This window comes from Quercus robur, chromosome 2 (genome assembly GCF_932294415.1).
Source record: "Quercus robur chromosome 2, dhQueRobu3.1, whole genome shotgun sequence".
Taxonomy (NCBI): Eukaryota; Viridiplantae; Streptophyta; class Magnoliopsida; order Fagales; family Fagaceae; genus Quercus; species Quercus robur.
The window spans coordinates 64,434,651-64,454,026 of NC_065535.1; the positions used below are offsets into that span (position 1 = coordinate 64,434,651).

Below are 19,376 nucleotides of genomic sequence, written 5' to 3' on the forward strand. Positions count from 1 at the left end.
TAAAATATGTGAAAATATTTTCCTAAAACTATTTTATATCAAAAAAACGGAAGGGCATTAAGGGGCTTTTGGTAGATATGGTTAAATATATGTTTTCAGTTTTTAAACAATATTATACGCATTTTCACACATTTTTCATCTACACGTATTTCCACGTGTATTTTCAAATAACAAAGCAGATGTACCAAACACCTAAAGTTTCAAACTTATTAAATTTTGTTAAATGCTTTATTTTTTTGAATTTTTAGATTCTATCTTTTAATTAGTACAAATGTATGTATTGAGGTGTATGTTGTCGTTCCCGCTGGTTCATTTGAAAGGCGTCCGATGATATCTGTGGCAATTACAGGGGGTGAGGTAGTTGAAGATGAACAAGAAGAATTTGAAACCAACATTGAACCCTCCGACTCCGACATCCTTTTAGACGACAACGGTTTCCCATCGTTTCAACTCGACCCAGAACCACATGTCTACCAGAATAATAATGCCTCCTCCTCAATTAGGAACCAACAAGAATCAGAATCAGAATCAGAATCAGACAGTTTCGCTTCTGATTTCTATCGCAGTGGAACCGATTGGTCTTGCTTATTGCTGCAACACCATGATGATGATGATGGTGATGTTGATACTATTACTGGGAATAGCAATCAAATAAATGGGCACAATGGAAAAACCCAATCCGAGAGAAAGATGAAACAAGCCAATTTGTTCCAGATGTGGGGACTGAAAAAGCCACATCTTTCTCAGCCCCCATTGAAGAAGATGAAGATTGGAAATGAAGGAACCCATTTCACAAAGAAGACCAACGTTTCTGCAAATCCTAATAGTCGCCCTCGTCTTTGTCCCTTCTATAAAAAAATCCCAGGTCTGATTTGCTTTTATTCATTTCTATTTTCTCAGGATTTCTGGAGAATTATGTGTATTTTTAATATATCAATCATTATTCTTTGTTTCGATCAGTGTTAGCTTAATCTTTATACCTTGCTTCTACTGTAGTGTATATCATTATAATGTTGACGACTTTACCCTGTAAAACCATGTGGGATATGTGATAAAGCTTCAGTACAGTTGCTTAGGTACTCTATCTTATGTTTTGTTCCCTAATTGAGTTTAATTGTAGTTGAAAAAGATGACATTGTCTTTATACATGTGAAACTACACCTAAGTTTTGACCAACCATATGGAAAATTATTAGCTACTTCAGAGTATATTGATGCCGTACTCTTTCCTCTTACATGAATGGTGGATCTCATTGTGAATGTTATTAGTGAGACCCAACGTTAGGTGATAGGAAGGAGTATAACATTGCTATACTCTGGGAGTGCTTAATAATTACTCGAACTATATATACTCTGAGGGAGATGGTTTTTTGGTTCTTCCATCATTCATTTATAGCAGACGCGTCTACATTTATGCCTTTTAAGTACAAGATGTTAGCAACTTACACACATTGAATGGATTGCTGAACCTTGATCACACTTTGCATTATTGTTTTCAATTTGATCTATAATCAGCTCACTTTAATCATACAGGAACACCATTCACTGTGGATGCATTCCGCTATGGTCATATTGAAGGATGCTCTGCATATTTTCTAACCCACTTTCATTCTGATCATTATGGTGGCCTCAGCAAGGGATGGTCCCATGGCCCCATCTATTGCACCCCTATCACTGCTCGCCTACTTGCAATGTGTCTCTCCGTAAATCCATTGTAAGGACTAAGTTTGTTTCTTTGCTTGTGAATAACATTCCAATGTCTGCTTCCATCAATTATATTGCCTTCTCTTTATAATTAAAATATGATCCAAAAATGCATATATAATTCCTCATGTATGGTTTTCTGTGCAGATTTATCTGTCCTTTGGAGTTAAATACTGAACATGTAATCAAAGGAGTTAGAGTAGTGTTACTAGAAGCTAATCACTGCCCAGGTGCAGCTTTAATTCACTTTCGTCTCCCAAATGGCCAATGCTATTTGCATACTGGAGACTTCAGAGCTTGTAAACTGATGCAAACTTACCCCCTTCTGCTAAATGAACGAGTAAATGTGCTGTTCCTGGACACAACATATTGTAACCCAAAGTACAAGTAAGAATCTTCTCTCTTCGAACTCTTTTAGAGATTTCCCCTATTAGATCTTGCGCCTAGTTCTTTCATTTGTTATTACTTTATTTTAAATAGTTTTAGACAACATCTGTTGATTCAGGTTCCCTTCCAAAGAAGATGTTTTAAGTTATGTTGTCAGAACTACCCAGAACTGTCTCAAAAGGCAACTGAAAACTCTTGTAGTTGTTGGTGCGTATAGCATTGGAAAAGAAAGTGTTTATCTAGCCATTTCTAAGGCATTAGGGGTATGTTCCTCACTTGTATTCCTATATGACTCCTGCTTCTATTTTCCTACCAATTATATTTATTTTGTGTCATCTGTCTTCATTGAAGAAGTGCTCCTTAGGATTCCAAGCTATTTTATTTTATTTTTATTTTTTATAATTCGATAGTTGGGGGAGGGGGAATTTGAACCCTAGACATCTTCATTGGAAACACCAGGTGGTGCCAATTGAGCTATAAGGCTCTTGGCAGGATTCCTAGTTAATAACATGCAATTTATGCGATGTGCACTGAAAGGTGACCCTGATTGGTGATAATCTTACCCCAAGTCTAGTCACTTTTGTCATCAGATTTGAAGCAAAGTAGTTTGGAGTGATGAATCATCTTAAGCAATTATACAGTTTGCTGGTAGTAGCAATTCCAAGTGCCCTTTACAATTATAAATTTTGTATTTTGTCAATCCACAAATTGATACTTTGCCTCACTGTTCTGTAAGGTGTTTTTATTTTAATTTTAATTTTATAATTTTTAATATTTGTGATATTGGGGACAATTACTTTGCCCATATGCATCAAGCTGTGAATTACTTATTACATTAGTTTTAGCTAAAATCTTAAATCCCCTTCCGTATTGAGATAGTTTGAGATAGCTTCTCTAATTGGAAAAGGGATTCTAATCAGAATAGTAGTGACACACTGCCTATTGTTCTTGTAAATTCTTTAGGTTAAAATATATGCAAATGCTTCAAGAAGACGAGTTTTGCATTCTTTTGGTTGGCCCGAGCTTTCTGGGATTCTTTGTTCACATGGAAAGGACACACTTCTTCATGTTCTGCCTATATCATCCCTGCGATTTGAGGTTTGATTCTGGGATTTCTGCAAATTGTTGTTTCAATACAAGGGTTTCATCCTTTATATGTCCATTGATAATCATCATTATTTTTCTTAAAGACTCTTAAGGATTATTTGAAAACCTACAAGGATCAATATGCAGCAGTTTTGGCATTTCGACCGACAGGTGAATCATATACTCTTGCAAATTTTGAGCTCTTGAATTATTGGCATATCCTTTTCTTATGTTGCAAGGAAGTCTGAAACTGAAATACTCAATATTTCTCTATCCTATTCATTTCTCCAGGTTGGACTTACTCTGAGACTCTAGGCAACCAACTGGATCTAATAAAACCTAGTTCCAAAGGCAATGTCACAATTTTTGGTGAGATGAATTGGTCTTTGCAGTTTTAGCTGATGAATACATCAAGCTCTTTCTAATGCACCATAATCCTACAATTTATTGTGTTCATCCATCATCTACTATGATGCAGTTTATGATTTGTTTTGTATTTTCTTCCAATTGTTTGGGATGCTGTTTTTTTGGTCTCCACTGTGCTTCTGTCTTATTGAATTATTTTGTGGGTTCTTTAATAGTTATTATTGTCAAGTATGATAAACAACCTATTATTTCTATCTTTGCAGGGGTTCCATATAGTGAGCACTCCAGTTTTACCGAACTGCGAGAGTTTGTTCAGGTCTGATTCTGGAATATTAATCCCTTTCTTTATTCTACAATTGACATATTAGATAAAATTATATGATATTATCTGCAATTTGCACAACTAATTTACATCCAGCATCATTTTCTCCATTTATTTGTCCCTTCACAGCTTTTGAGGCCTGACAAGATTATTCCTACTGTCAACGTTGGGAATGCAACAAATCGAGACAAGATGCACTCATGCTTCAGAGAATGGCTGAAAGGCTGATGTCCTAGCAGAGGTTGACAAATGAAGTTTACAATTTTATCTCATTTTCACATAACCTTAGAGCATGTGATAAAAGACTCTTTTATCCATTTTATTCATTGCAATGATTGGATTAGATACTTGACCCTGGAAGTTCCTCTAAGCACTGTAACGTGAGCTTGTCACATCAATGCCCATTCATCATATGGTAAAAAGTATACAAGTTGGCTGCAGATGGGTTAACCGGACTATGCAGTTTAAGCCCAGAGTATTTTCTAGTGTTCCAATTTTAGTTATACAGAAAACATTCTTCTGATTTTTGCAAAAATTACATGAAGAACCAAGATAAACCACTCAAATGATCTGTAATTTTTTCAATACAGTATTGTGTCTTCTCTAATCTGCATCTATGTTCTCCAGATTCTTAAATACATGATCATTCTGAGTTACTTTTCTCAGGTATGAATTTCAGAGATTGTCCCCCATTTTGGAATATCCAATAACCATAAACTCTTCCATATGTAATGTAAAGTCCAAAAGATTGGATATACCAAATTGTTTGGATATTCCCATTATAGACCTTGATAATGGGAATTGACAAAGGGATTTTTTAATGTTCTCTTTTGCTGTCTGGTTTGGTTTCAAAAAGCATTTGGTAATAAAGGAAGGTAACTTTTGAAATTTAGATCCTTCACTATGTAAGTTACCATTTCTTACCTTTACCAAGCAATTATGCAAAAGGCTAGGTAAATTCATTTTTTCTGGCATGTCTGTTTTTAAATGGAGTAGGTTAAAAGATTGCATTTACTTGTAAGGAAGTCATCAGATTAACATTCTACCAAAAAAACAAAAAACCTACCAACTTCCTCTCATACCTAGGGACCTTGTTTACTCATTTAGATCTTTTTTACTTATATAAGAGAGTATGGTCCTTATTTTTATTGTTTTGGTGAGTTAGGATAAATAGCAAGCCTTAATAGTTAATACAGAAGATCAAACATCATATTCATGCATCTGTCAAATGTATAGTGATATTGCACAGAATTAGTAGGTTGAACGCTTCGGCTTTGGTGGGCTACTGGTGGCTGTGGAAGACCTACAAAAATGAACACGCAATCAAAAGGGGACCGGAGTAGTCCTGCCAAACACCCTCCGATGGCTAAGTTAGTCTCTCACAGGAATGGAGTTCCAACTTTTTGGGAGTAAAGTGTCAAAATGTTCTTACCCTTGTTTGGTTTAGACCGGTTTTTTATATAGAGACCTTGGGGACGGTTATTTACCTAGTAACTTCCCCAAGATTCGTGGAAGCCAATGAGTCTGGACATAACTTCCTCAACGGCTACAGAAGTTGCAACCGCTAACGGAAGTTAACTATTCGAGGAATTTATGGCGATAATCATGGGTTTAGTAACTGTTCCAAAGTGTCGAAAGTTTCCTAAGTGTTGCACGTTCGTCCGTCCATTGCATGGACGATTTGGTTGTCCTTGGACATCTGATCATCGTCCACGGAGGTCCTCATTATCGTCCATGGGAGACTTCATCGTTCATGAGCGATATTTATGTCTATGAACATCTTTTAATCTCCTTGGGTGATTCCTGATCCTATTTGCTCTCTTGGTCCTGGACGATCCTTATGGACGAATAGGAGATGAACTAATTATTCGCTATCCCATCATATAGTATCTTTACCTTGTTCAATTTTACTAGTTCTAGTTGTGAGAGTCAGGGAAAACCTTGCTTCTTGCTTGTTTTGATTGCTTTAATGCCATGTTCTGCTAAAATATGAGAACTGAACGTTGAGGTAAGCACACCACACTGATGATTTTTGTCCTTGCTGCTACTTTGATTGCTCTGGCTAAATCAGACTCAGAAAAAACAATCTCTTTGATTTCAACCAAGAAAGCTATGCAAGGTTAGGTTTTTATTTGATAACTTCTATTTGCATGGCACTTAACACGCACGAGAGAACCTCGCGTGGATTGTCAAGATACCTTGTTTCCTCGTTATAGAATTTGGTCAAGTGTCCCAAAGATGGAAAAAAGAAGGAACAATGAGATTAGTCCAAATCATATAATAATGACAACAGTTTATAATACTAAATATGACAGTTCTACTATATCTATCATGTTAGGTAATTTCCCATGGGTATTGCGTGTTGTGGGATCTATATGGTGATGCCCGTATATATGGTATCGTGGTTTCAAACTTTATTTTTTATTTAAAAATTTTAATTTCACATTTTTTTTCAGATACAATTTTTTCAAAACAATTTTATTTTTAAAAGATGAAATCTATATGTTCGACCAAAAGACCTAATCACATTGTTGGATAGGCTTATTTGCCTATTTACTCTGTATAGAAAGAGTGAGGCTTTACATAAACAAATTAATAAGCTAATAATTAAGCTAATCCAAACTGGTGAATACTGTCTCCCAAGTTTCATGCAGAACAAGGTTGCAAGTTAAATCACTTACATGATGAGCAAATCTGTCAGACCATATGCACTACAAAAAAAACAGGTCTATAGCCGCGTTAAGGTCATTCATCGGCTTCCACAGATTCATTTTGGAGTTGAGAGAACCCAATTTTATCAGAACCCTCTCCATCACAGGCTTGCCTACCTTTTTAAGTCCAGCTTAATTAGGCACGAAATGCCTGTGAGGGGGAGAGTTCTGGAAAAACCCGTCTCTAAAGCCACCACCACTCTAAATATTCCGCAGAATCTTGTGTTCAGTTTTCATTGTATATTTCTGTATCACTCTCTTTACAGAACTTGAGAGATGACAAGAGGAGAGGGAAGAGATGAAAAGCACTTGGTCTGTTTATATCGTTGTAAGTTCAAATACAGACAAAAGACAGTGGAGGTCCAGTGATTGATAAGGGGGCGTTATTTGCTAACCTTCATGGCAAAATATAGGATTGTTCTTTCAAATCTCCAATATTTTATAAAACCAGATATTCTACTTAATGGCTTCCTCCGCCAATACTTGTGAAGTAGTTGCACAGAAATTGTCTTAGACAGATCAGTATCCTTCAAAACATTTTTGGGATTTTGCTAGCATGCTCAAATCTTGTCATTTAACATTGATTTAAGGGTGAAACTATGTCAAATTCACATGTCACAACTACAAGTGGTGTCATTTAAAAATTGTTACCTTAATTTGTGTAGAAGATATTAAAAAAAATTCCGTTTCTTAATTATAATTATGGTTGCGAGGATAGAGATGGGATGGAATTATTATGAGCATAAGAGCATTTGTATCAGTTCATGCAAAAATTCATGTCGATGCTAGCATAATAACCTACATTTTCTATTTTACATACTCACTTTTTAAAATACTTCATATCAGATTATTTATTTTACACTACATCTCATTAAAACATCAATTTTTCTTGATTTTTTAAATTGTTTTTCTTTTTTCACACACAACAATCAACATTCATTCTTGTAAAGTTGTGATTTACAACTATGTTTTATGTTGGCTTTATTCCATGACAAAAAGTGTTGTATTTGCTTTATTTTGTTCCTTGTATTTTGTAGGATTTTATTGTATTGGGTTTAATATTAAGTTGGTGAAGACTCAAGCTTAATTGAAGATTAAGTGGATTTTGTGAGAAGCTAACCCACGAAATAGCCACGTGAGAAGCACATGATTGGAAGCTGAAGAGTCGTGCGAGGCTGTCAGTTTCGCAAGTGTCTCGCGGGTAAGGCTTTCTCGTGAGGTAGTCATGAAATATTCTGCTTGGAGGATTTTTAAGTGTGATGAAAAAAAAAAAAAAAAAAACCTTTGCAACCAAACCTAAAAACCAACGTGAAAAGGAAAGGAAAGAAAAGAAGAAGAAGAAGAAGAAGAAGAAGAAGAAGAGAATAGCAGAGAGGTGTGTCCCAGACCTAGCGTGAAAGACAAAAAAAGAAAAAGAAAAGAAGATAACATGTGTGGGAGAGAGCAAAAGGTTTGATTGTGGGACCCTCAATGTGTGTATAATTATGAAAATGCCATTGAAAACAGAGTTATGGAAACTAAAAACACATTTTAGGCTATTTTCAGTTTCCATAACTTATAACTCAAAAATCAGAGAATTGAGTGATGAAAACAAAAAACTGGAAACAAAGTTATGGGTGCCAAACGGACTTCTCAGCTATGGGTCCCACCATTTTTGAGTTATGAGTTATGGAAACAGAGTTATGAGTTATAGAAATTAATGATCCAAACAGCCTCTTGGTCACTGTGAAACTTGCTGGTGAAATCTCCCCAGGTTGATACGGAAATTGGGTTGCTTGGCGCAAATCAAACTAAAAGTGTAACATGTCTTAGAACTTAATAACAAGTCTAGGCAGAGAGACCCATTTTACAAGGGCAAAAAATCCTGCTAGCTTATCTTGGGGGTGCCTACAGTAGCAAAGAGAAATTGAGCAGAGTTTGGTTTTTGAAGAGAGAGAGACGGCAACCCTATGTCCCTATCTTGTCCCTTCAGAACCCAGAAATCCACAACCACTCAAGATTTATTGGATTTGCTTCATGGCTAAAGGTTTAGATAGCATAAATGTTGTGAAAGGTTGTTGCATAGCTGATGACTTTTGCTTCGTGTGTAATGCTGAAAGATGGAAGAAAGCCCCAAGATACCATTGGCAATTTGAGGCTCTTATTTCCTGGGGTTTGACAGTCCAATTTCTTATGTGGCACTAATTGTTTTTTCATATATCTATCTCTTTATTATCGGTCCAACTAGCAATATTGTTGGTATTGCATATTCTTCTTTTTTTTGATTGAAAGTAGGTATTGCATATTCATTCACCCATTATAAGTTATATGTTCCCTTTTTTTTATTCTTTGCTTGCTTAATATAAGGGCCAACGTTCATTATTGTAGGCAGCTATTGGCGGATTTATAAATTTGGGTTGGAAGTCTTTCAGTACTTGGTGCTAATTCAAAGCAAGCCTTCTGCTGATCAAAGTCATGCAATGCGAGCCATGGAAAAATCAAGACAGGATTTTGTAAGTCATGTTTACACAAATAATATCAAAGCCTCTCCTATTCCTTTCCTTAAAGAAAAGCATTATTTTGCCAAAACCCCTATTTTACCACCTAGTAGAATTGTAGTCCCCTAGAGCCACCCATATATCAGAGTTGCGAAGCTCATTCATTTGTCAATTGTAAACCAATGTATTACTGGTTTTGCCTATCGAGTTGTTTCCCCACGAGAGTCCAGAAACGACAGCATCTTCTATGGTATTAGAAGAGAGCAGAAAAGTGATCATGAAACAAGTTGCAAGTGTGCCCTCAAAGCCCACTGTTTTCATAAAAAGCAACCTTGTTTGAGGACATTAATAATGGAAAAGATATGATGAAACAAACATATGCTTATACAAGATAAGATGGGTATTAGATCTAGTCATTGGATGGAAAATAATCTACCAATTCTGTTGGATTTTCTGTAACTGTAGATAGTGAGAGAAGGACTTCACACCATTTTGAATACAAAAAGTTGACTATGTATTTCACTTTGAGGTTGTAAATAAAACGACAAGATAATTACAAACAATTTAGTCTTTTGACAGGACTATGGAATGAACAATGATCAATGAACACGAACTGTCTAATTCTTTTATAATATCATTAGTTAAAATCCTGATTACAAAATCTGGTTTATGTCTGAAATTACCTCTGAAAATTTTCCATGCCTTTAATTGCTCCTCAATTGAACAACGAAAGATCAATGAACAGGTATGTTCTAATTATAATCAGTTAAATCTGATAACAAAATCTGGGCTTATGCCTGAAATTGCCTCTATGTTCATGCTAATTACCTCTCAAACGTAGGGTGCCTCCCATCAATCACCAATTAACAATTTTCTTATCGATACTAGAAATTACTGCAGTTCTATTATTCTCTCCATGCAGTATTTGCTCATCCCAAAAACAGACGAGAGAAGTTGTTGCCGAAAAAAATCATGAGCTTGCTCATGACAGGATTATTTTTAGCAATGACTTCTCTAGTATTGATGAGCAACCTAGTAATAAATTTAATGGTAATATTGTCTCTTGAATATTGATATGAGGCAAACAATTGAAGAGCAATTAAAGGCATGGACAAGTTTATAATCAATTTAAAATATTGACCCATCTATCTTATGTCTGGATGGGATGGAACACTAATCAAGGGACTGATAACAAAACCTGGGCTTCACCATCCCCCATGCTCAAATTAAAGTTACAGATGAAATAACTTAACCTATAGGGATATAGTAGATATGAAACTAAATAAGTTGATTGCTTAAAAAACATAAGATTGTTTCACTTTGCAAGTCTCCTGAAGTAAGTTATTGATAAGAATTCCACAGGCTTAACATGTCAATAACTATCACACATTAATCCTCTTTATATTCAGAGATTATCATGCACTTACAGGATTTAGGGTGTGGGGTTAAAGGCTCTGAGAATCCTTTTCTAAAAGTAGAGATAATTATTGACAATAACACCAACAATACCAAAAAAAAAAAAAAAAGTCTAATACAATTAGTATAATCTAAGTTTTGATGCTAAAAAGGATAATTCATACAAAATATAATTGTTCATCGTGAGTAAAACTTCAGATGGTGCACTCTTTCATGAGAAAGATGAAAGATCAAAATCATTGACAACGGTATCGGCATATTGCTCCAGTTATAAATTGACTCAAACACAAGATAATGTTGTGAGAGAGATTGTTCATTTTGGGGCATATTAATCACCATGAAAAAGACTAGCAGACATATAGTGGGAGAAATGGTAAGATAGGCCTATGTCCAACTACAAGACTTTGGTTGAGCATCAATGGAGATGAAGTATAAAATCAACAAGTGGGAGCATATTAAGCTTAAGTACAAAAGCAAAAAGCTCCTCAAAATGCATCACCATTTGAAAGTATCAAACCAACAAAAATATATGCTTACTAAATACTTCAACTTGTAAAGAACCATTTGTCTTCATCAATAAAGTTCTTTCAATATACTTGAATCTTTAAAGCCCATCTAGGCCCTACCTACCTAGAATCCTAACAAATTCTTCAATAATACCCTTTAAAGCATATAAACATGAGTAATGAAATCATGGGAGCACGAATAATTCAAACAATATGTGCGGGTAAACTGAGATATCTCTAGCAATAAAGAGGTAAAACAGACTTAACAGTCAGAGACAACATATTAAACCAAAAAAAAAAAGTGACTGTTCTTGTAATGTATACACAACACTGCAGCTAGACCAAGCAAAATTAAATTAAAAAAAGAAAGACAAAAAATCAAGCCTGGGTGCCAGTCATAGCTTTCATCTGAATCTGAATATGATTGTTATCAACAGCAGCAGTAGGCAAGGCCTCATAAGACCCCAATCTCCGAATCCCGACGGTTTTCGCAACAACGGCGTAAGTAACCATCGCAATCAACACGACAAACATCACATGAACCAGAAACACCAGATCCAGAATAGCCACAGCTCGCAACCTCGAGTCCTCGAGCTCGCACTTAGTCGACCCTTCTACGCCACTCACCACATCAAGCAAACCATGACACCCTTCAGGGATAAAAGCCTCGACGTAGAGAGACAACCCAGTTTGCAAAACCCAAAGGCCTTGCAAGCAGAAAGCAGCCCCGAGTCCCACATCGGCAACAAAGAGCCTGGGCTGGCAGGCGAGGATTAGACAGAGGAGAGAGATGAGAGCGGAGATTCGCGCGGAGATGGTGTCGCAGTTGGCCTGGAGATCGGAGGTCTGGACGGTGGCGGCGGTGGAGGAGACGGAGTATTGCAAGAAGAAGACGGCGGAGCCGAGTGCGAAGAAGAGATCGGGAGGGAGAGGGAGGAGGGAGGTAGGGGAGTCGGAGAGGAGGAGGGAGACGGAGAGGAGGAGGAAGAGGAAGAGGACGGCGGCGGATTGGAGGGAAGTGAAGCGGTGGACGGGGGTGTGGCCTTTGACGAGTGGGTCGGATTCGGCAGATAGGAGGAGTTGGTGAGCGAAAGCGATGATGAGGCAGAGGATGAGGAGGTAGAGTTGAAGGTGTCTGAGGCGATTGTGTGGGAAAGGGTGGAAGGGTTTGGCAAAGTAGGACGGTTGTGGAGATTTGAGGTAGTTTCTCGTGGTGCTGATCAGATGGTATAGCCCTAATGATACCAACGCCGATGATGAGAATATTTGGTACATTAGGGCTGCCATTTTTGTTTTTGTTTTTGTTTTGGTTTTTCAAAACATACACACACAATGACAATGAAAGAAAGACTGAGATTTGGGCAATGCTTTGGTTTGGTGATGACTTTTTTGAATAATAAAGAGGACTTAATTATACTCTCAAGCTTTCTCTTTCTCTTTGTCCTCGTAGGTGGTAAAGATTATTAAAAAAAGCAGCTGAGGAGGACTACTCAACTGAGGAGAGGAGATTTGAAATATTGGATTGTATTAGTTTTATCCTTTTTTTTTTTTATCCCTTTTTATTGTAATAAATAATAAATAATTATCCAGCTCTGATTGTTTTGAGTTTAAATATTTTTCGTGTATTTGTTTGCAGGTAAATTGTATAATATTTCGGGCCAGCCCGCAATTTCTTGGCCCATCTTCTTCTTCCTTATTTAGTGGGGGGTTTTAAAGAAATAAATTAAATTAAATTTAATGGTTTGTTAGGGTCTGTTTGAATTGAGTTTATTTTTGCTGAAACTGAAAACACTGTAGCGAAATAATTTTTAAATGTGTAAATAGTACTGTGGGACCTATTTTTAATGAAAAAATTGCTAAAAAGTGTAATTTGTGGGTTCATGAACAGTGCATAGAAACACTGTTAATGAAAGACTTGGTCAACAACTGCTGCTTGAAAAAAAAAAAAAAAGAACGCAGAAAGAAAAAACGTGGACGCGCAAACGCGCAATCCAAACATATACTTAGGGATTCTTGTTAAGTTACTGATGATGGTGCTAAACGAATTTTGGCTCTAGTTTTTTCAAAGTTTGTTTTGCCAATTCAAACATGTAACGTTATCCAGCTATGCTATTAATATTAGCGTGTATTATAACAAGATGAACAAGTTGGATCCTCCAAGTTATAGCTGAAAGAACAAATTTAGCAAGTGATATTTTGTTTGAGATATGAAGTAAAGGAAAGATTCGTGTAATAGCATCCAAGACTTTCACCAAAGCTTTTTGCATGAGGGAGGTATTGGTGCCAAATTGTAAAGCACAGAAGAGTGGCTGGAGTCAGGAATGGAAAAAACATGGGCACCATTAAAAGGGCAAAGGGATTTAATGACAGGATGTTAAACTATCCTCATTATTGTTCTATATAATAAAGCCAATCACCAATCATACTCTGGAATTAAGCTCTAATTGTATCCGGAATATGTGCACCACCTGAAAAGATAGAAACTAACACAACTTTTCTGGCAAATACATGCATAAATAGATTATGTTTCTCATAGTATTGAAACCCACAAACATAAATATACAACAGGTGAACTAGCCGAGAACCCCCACCTCCTCCCCTCTCTCTTCAAAAAAAAAAAAAAAAAAAAAAAAAGCCGCAACCAGAAAGAGGGCCAGAAAAATAAAACAAAAACCAGTATTCCACTCTAATACAAGTAAATATCATGGAAAAATGTGGTGATTCCTGGAACTTAGATCAACAAAAATGTACAAAAGCACACAAACACAATCTTGTAGGGCACACCAGAACAGCATATAGATGGACTTCCGCTCTAAATGATAAGGACAAGGAGAAAGATGATCATTGCTATCACAACTATCACAAGCACCCACCAACACTGCCAAGTAAAAAAGAACAAAACAATATTATTCACAATGTGTTTGAACTTTGAAGGAAATATGAAAAGTAGACATAACTGCCATATCTTGAATGAAAATGGTCATGCACTTAAGCACTTTACCTGATATTATTAGCTTACAGTTACATGATTCCTTGAGAAATTATAGATGGGCATATATTTATGGCACATTATCATGTGTTCATGATGTACAATTATGTAAAGGAGTTTAATTAGGTACCAAACCATTCCTAAAATATCTTCCTTTGGATTTTCTATCTTTTTGGCTGTTCCTTTCTTTTTTCTCAGCTTCTTTCATGTTCTATTAGGCTTGTTACCAAGCGGGGCAATAAAAGTGGTTGGATCTATGTTGGGTTTGTCAAGGTGGAGCCTTCAAACACAAGTTCTCTTAGTAGTTTGTTTTTCCAACAATGAGTGAAAAAAGTGCTTCCTTGATTTGCTATATAGCATCTGTAGAAAAAATTGATAAAGAGCCTCGACTATTATTGAATACATGAGGGTTTTTTTTTTTGATAGATAAGAAAAAATTTTATTCAAAGAGAAAAGCATGTAAAAAATACAAGATTCACGATAGTGAACAAGAAGAAAAGAGGGATAAGAACAGCAAAACAGGTATTAAGGTATACTAAGAGACAAAAAGAAAATCCGTGATAGTAGAACAATCCAAGAGGCCCCAACACCGAGACCAATCAAAGAGGGTCCGTTTGCATAAATCTAGCAACTGATCCAATGATTTCACCATATCCTCAAAGGAACGCCGATTCCGTTTAGCCCAAATATTCCACATTAAACAACCCGGAACCAGATTCCAAATATCAGAATTATGTTTCCAAAGCCACTGATACCAACAAAAGAATAAGTCTATAATGGAATCAGGCACGACCCAACCTATCTCAAACAGCCGAAGCATATACATCCATAGAGAATGAGCAACCAGACAAGAAATTAGTAGGTAATCCACAGATTCCTCATTACAGCAACACATACAACAACGATTTACCAAAATTCGGCCTCAGAACATAAGATTATCCAAAGTAAGGATCTGATCATGAGTTGCAGTCCGCATAAAGAACGCCACCCTTTTAGGAACCTTTACTTTCCAAATGCCTTTCCAAGGGAAAGAAGTAAGAGTTGCATTTCGAATCTTAAGATAAAAAGACCGAACATCAAACTTCCCACTTCTATTAAGACACCAAGAAAGTTTGTCACTACCTCCATTAAGACACCATTAAGACCGAATACATGAGGTATGCCTTGCTGTAAGGCTGTGTTCATCATTTAATATATCTCCCTCAAGGCTCTTTTAATTGGAATAGTGATATTGTGGGTAGACCATCAACCATAGCATGAGCAAGCCACCATAGAAGGGCCTGCTACCAAATAGCCTCTAGAGGACAGAAGAGGGGGGGGGAGGCGAGGGTGGGTGTGCTTTTTTCTTTTGGGTAAAGTTACACTCAGACCTAGTGGGTCTTCAACCAATGACTTCACTCTCCACCTTGCTCTTATATAGTGAGGAGGTGCCATGTGAGCTAGAGATCATTGACGAGGATGTGCTACCAAACAGCCACTAGGTGGATGGGTTTCAATAGTGTCTATAACCGTTGACAAAAACTTGGGTTGATCTATGAAGAGGCGATATCATTGCACTCATTAGACACTAATTGAAAGAAAAAGAGATACTATTTTGGTAACCACATGACCTGGCACTGCTCATGCAGATATCATTAACTCAAAATTAATAAGGGCCACCACTGCAATCAGATTTAACATTGACATGTTTCCAACAGAGCCACCAGGTAATAAAACAGACCCAAAGTAAAGGATTTGGATTCTTTGGAGTCTTATTGCCTTGCCAAGGATGAAAGAGAAGAATTTTCTGTCTCATCTCTTGGTCATGGACTGACCTACATGAACTACAGCCCCACCATATTTCTTCCATTTAATCCTACTAATTTTCCACTTCTTTGGTTATCCAAGCACAGAAAGTTTTGGTGCATTTCACACCTTATTGCAAATGCATAGTAAAAATTGTATGACTTTGAATTGAAGTCTGATTTTAGACTACATGGCTTCGAAAGTTTCCTTTCTCAGTAAGCAAAAGTACTTATACTACTACTACTTCTAAACAACTTAAGATCCACAAAACCAACGCCTGCAATGGTGTAGCTTTTGGGTCAGTACTGCTTGAACTTAATAGAGTGTCAATGTCTAAACTACTTACCCATGAGGACTTGGATTTTGAACTTTTGGAAGCCTTAGCTAGCTGAACTCGACCTTGAGTTGTAGCAGCAGAAGAAGACTCAATGTTTGAGTGAACGTCGTCTGTTATAACAAAGCAAATTACAATTTTATTTCTTGGGGGAGGAGAAAAGGGAGAAGAAAGCTCCGTGTATTGCAACAAGAATAATTCATGTTCAGCATAGCAGGCATCTTACCAATAACGACACCCTGCTCATGAACAAGAACAGCAAGGTCCTTGAATATTTCATTTGCTTGTCCAATTTGCTCTTCTATGTCCTTAATACCCTGTTCCCTTTCATCAATCATAGCCTCATTGAAGGAAATTTCATTATCCAACAGAACTACCTCCTGCCTGCACATTTTTGTTCAAGAAAATTGATAGTGAACAAAAATTCTCTTAAGCTTTCCACGTCTTAGAAAAGACTTTACTAGGTAGATACAATCAAGTTATGAACCAAACCAGATTTGATTTATACAATTTCAAACACGATTTCCATTTACAGAAAAAAATATGGATGATTTAGTTTACAAAAGCCACTCCCATCAGCAAGAACTAGTATGAGACAATGAATATGGTTGTTAACAATCTCTAACAATGCAAGCATTACGGCTACAATCTATACAAATTTACAGAGTCACAAAGATTCATTTAAGTTTTAAACAATTGTGATATATTCTAGATAGGCAAATGTTGCATTCAACTAGCAAACCCACTACAGAAACATGTCACAAATGACAATGAGAACATATTAAAGTAACAGAAAACAGTTAAAAAGTTACCGCTTCTGATCATATAGAAAAGGCCTGTTTTCCTGATCCACACTGGGTGCCGAATATTCATCAGAGTCGGAGCTGTTCCGCGAAACCAAAAAGCATACAACAAGTTGAGCAATACAAAACTAAAGAAAGCAATGGAATTAGGAATGCCTAATGTTAATTAAGACATGTTATAAAAGGAAAAGACGCGATGAGAAAGAATTACGTTTTCGATGGAGGAGGAGCAGAAGGAGAGTAAGTGGACTCGCGCTCAGAGGCAAGCTGCTGAGCTTTCTGGAACTCTTGCAATGTAGTTTGGAAATCTCTGACAAGCTTTGCATCTTCTATTTTCTTACTAGGCTAAAAAATATCAATCATGACGAATTACAATATGATCCACAATCCTTTATATTACATATAAAATTGTAAGACCTAATTGAGAGAGAGAGAGAGAGAGAGAGAGGCGTACATTGACAGAGATATCGTGGTCGGAATCGCTCAAGGTTTTGATCTTAGCAGAAGTGTCTTTGACTAATTGTAGTATCCGTTGCCTTGTGGTGTGCCTGAAAATTTTGAAAAACCAAAAAAAAATGAGACAGAGAGAGAGAGAGAAATGAGTGGAAAAGAAAGGGAGAGAGAGGAGGACTGACAGCTTCTGACGGTGAAGAGGAGTGTCCTTGGCGGTTCCGATGGCGTCGACGAGTCGGCGGAAAGCGGAGACGGCTGTGTTGATCTGGAAAATGGCGGCAGCCACAGCCTGCGATGGGCTTTGCGGCTGCGATCGACCGCCCACTGAGGACGATGGCTTCTGGAAATCCTGGAAACTCATTTCTTTCCTGTTTTAGTAAAAATTAGTTGCTACTTCCAACTTTTATAGGATGGCTTTTCTGCTTTGTTTTGTTTTGTTTTGGGGTAACCGTCCAGAAAATCAGGGCGCAGAGATAGAGATAAAGAACTGTATGTGCCGAACGGTAAATTAATCAAAAGCAACGCATAGATCTAACAGCCTCTCACGTAAACAAATTCAGCTTTTTCTCTCTCGCACTCAGTGGGCACTGGTCTGGTCCGTGCCTCCGTTAATTTTAATTAATTAGTACTAATTAACTTTTATGTCTTTTTGGGTTTATGGCTTTTGGGGGTTTTGTGCGTTGCTCACGTGTCTCTGCCGTCGGGAATTTAGTTGTTTGTTTGTTTAGTCGTATTGATTAATGATTAATTTAACGAAAAATCATTCTTTTCTTTTTCATCTCCTTCCCCAGCTGACCTGTAAAATTGAATTTAATACAAACCGTCATATCTGAAGCCAACAACGTGGGTGGGCCGTGGGATGTGGGCCTAAAGTCAAGCCTATAGCTACTTTTTTTCTCTTTTAATTTTTTTTTTTTCATCCAAGAGCTGAAGACTCTGTGGCCCATGCAATTGCAAGTTTGCAACCCACTGACCACTCGTTGACAATCTCTCCTTCCCCTTGTGGCTCATAAAAAAGCAACCTTATGGTCCATTAGTCAAGGACCAAATTCTCCTCCAATTTATGGAGGAGGAATCTCAATCAAACCCAATCCGTCATGCTAAAAAGTACATATGGAAAGTTTTTTATTTTATATTTTAAGAGAATCGATAGTAGACTTTATTAATTAATAATCACATTATACAATTAGGAATAAGAAAATAGGGGGATTCTTCAAATAAAAAAATAGCCTCTCTCCTTTCTCAAAAAAAAAAAAAAAAAAAAACCTCCTCTTTTCTCAAAAAAAATGAAAATAAAAAATAACCTCCTCTTTCTCTTTAATAACACTAGTAAAAGTTAGAGTAACTATTACAATTCAATGAAAAACTAATAAAAGAAACTAAATGAAAATTTTCACAAATTAGATTAATGTCTTCAAGTATCAACGAAAACTAAGCATCAAGTCTCACCAACAACACCAACACCAACGGATAAAGCCAAAAAGAAAAAGTTAAGAACAGGGCCAAAATATTAATAAAGTTAAAGCTAAGCTGAGCCAATCACAGTTGTTCAAAAGAACCAGATAAATTATTAAAGTTAAACTGTTAAAGTCTTAAAAGAATAAAAGAGAGTGAGAGTGACTCATTCATTTCCTTTAAGATTTCACTTTCATTTTCATTTTTTAGATAAAGAGAGAGAGACTGAGAGAGTCAGAGAGAAAAAAAGAGAGAAGTTATGAAATACCTTGAGGTTGAGGTTGAGGGAGCACCGGAGCAAGCCGAGTGATGAGTGACAGGCGACGGAGCAAGTGACGTGACCGAGCCGAGCAACGAGCGACGTGACCGATTGGCGATCTCCGATCCGATCTAGTGAGCGATCTCTGATGCCCGAATCCCGATGTGATGTGCTTTGGACTGGAGCTTGAGTTATGTTGGCTGACCAATCTTCGATGTGGTGATGCCTGATCCGTTTGTTGGCTTGTGTTGGCTGCGTTGCTCTGTTGACGTTTTTGTCTTTAGGTTTGCTTTAGTGATATCTAATTTAGTGATTTGAGGTTTC

The 19,376-nt window shown here is 36.8% G+C and overlaps 3 protein-coding genes across 3 annotated transcripts; 1 reads left to right on the forward strand and 2 right to left on the reverse strand.

Moving 5' to 3' along the window:
- Nucleotides 1-253: 253 nt before the first annotated feature.
- On the forward strand, nucleotides 254-4,544 carry LOC126714468 (DNA cross-link repair protein SNM1). The gene is made up of 9 exons (XM_050414627.1): nucleotides 254-865; nucleotides 1,533-1,713; nucleotides 1,851-2,090; nucleotides 2,209-2,353; nucleotides 3,054-3,188; nucleotides 3,281-3,347; nucleotides 3,468-3,545; nucleotides 3,806-3,858; nucleotides 3,994-4,544. Exons 1-9 carry the CDS (start codon nucleotides 328-330, stop codon nucleotides 4,090-4,092), a joined length of 1,536 nt encoding a protein of 511 aa, XP_050270584.1. The 5' UTR covers nucleotides 254-327; the 3' UTR covers nucleotides 4,093-4,544.
- A 6,630-nt stretch (nucleotides 4,545-11,174) lies between these two features.
- Nucleotides 11,175-12,480, reverse strand: LOC126714469 (uncharacterized). Its single transcript, XM_050414629.1, has one exon. The coding sequence runs from the start codon at nucleotides 12,259-12,261 to the stop codon at nucleotides 11,353-11,355; it is 909 nt and encodes a 302-aa protein (XP_050270586.1). The 5' UTR covers nucleotides 12,262-12,480; the 3' UTR covers nucleotides 11,175-11,352.
- Nucleotides 12,481-13,467: 987 nt separating this feature from the next.
- LOC126714470 (syntaxin-22-like) lies at nucleotides 13,468-17,962 on the reverse strand. The gene is made up of 7 exons (XM_050414630.1): nucleotides 17,521-17,962; nucleotides 17,340-17,433; nucleotides 17,097-17,230; nucleotides 16,895-16,966; nucleotides 16,309-16,466; nucleotides 16,095-16,195; nucleotides 13,468-13,852 (listed from the first exon to the last, which is right to left on the reverse strand). Exons 1-7 carry the CDS (start codon nucleotides 17,697-17,699, stop codon nucleotides 13,787-13,789), a joined length of 804 nt encoding a protein of 267 aa, XP_050270587.1. The 5' UTR covers nucleotides 17,700-17,962; the 3' UTR covers nucleotides 13,468-13,786.
- Nucleotides 17,963-19,376: the final 1,414 nt, after the last annotated feature.

Bases quoted from the DNA above. Each gene is read 5' to 3' on its own strand.
- LOC126714468 (XM_050414627.1), top strand. From the start codon at position 328: ATGATATCTGTGGCAATTACAGGGGGTGAGGTAGTTGAAGATGAACAA. The intron at 2,091-2,208 runs GTAAGAATCTTC...CTGTTGATTCAG, and splicing joins TATTGTAACCCAAAGTACAA to GTTCCCTTCCAAAGAAGATG. The intron at 3,348-3,467 runs GTGAATCATATA...TCATTTCTCCAG, and splicing joins TTTGGCATTTCGACCGACAG to GTTGGACTTACTCTGAGACT.
- LOC126714469 (XM_050414629.1), bottom strand. From the start codon at position 12,261: ATGGCAGCCCTAATGTACCAAATATTCTCATCATCGGCGTTGGTATCA.
- LOC126714470 (XM_050414630.1), bottom strand. From the start codon at position 17,699: ATGAGTTTCCAGGATTTCCAGAAGCCATCGTCCTCAGTGGGCGGTCGA. The intron at 16,467-16,894 runs GTAACTTTTTAA...AAAAATGTGCAG, and splicing joins TTTCTATATGATCAGAAGCG to GCAGGAGGTAGTTCTGTTGG. The intron at 16,196-16,308 runs GTAAGATGCCTG...TTGTTATAACAG, and splicing joins TGAGCAGGGTGTCGTTATTG to ACGACGTTCACTCAAACATT.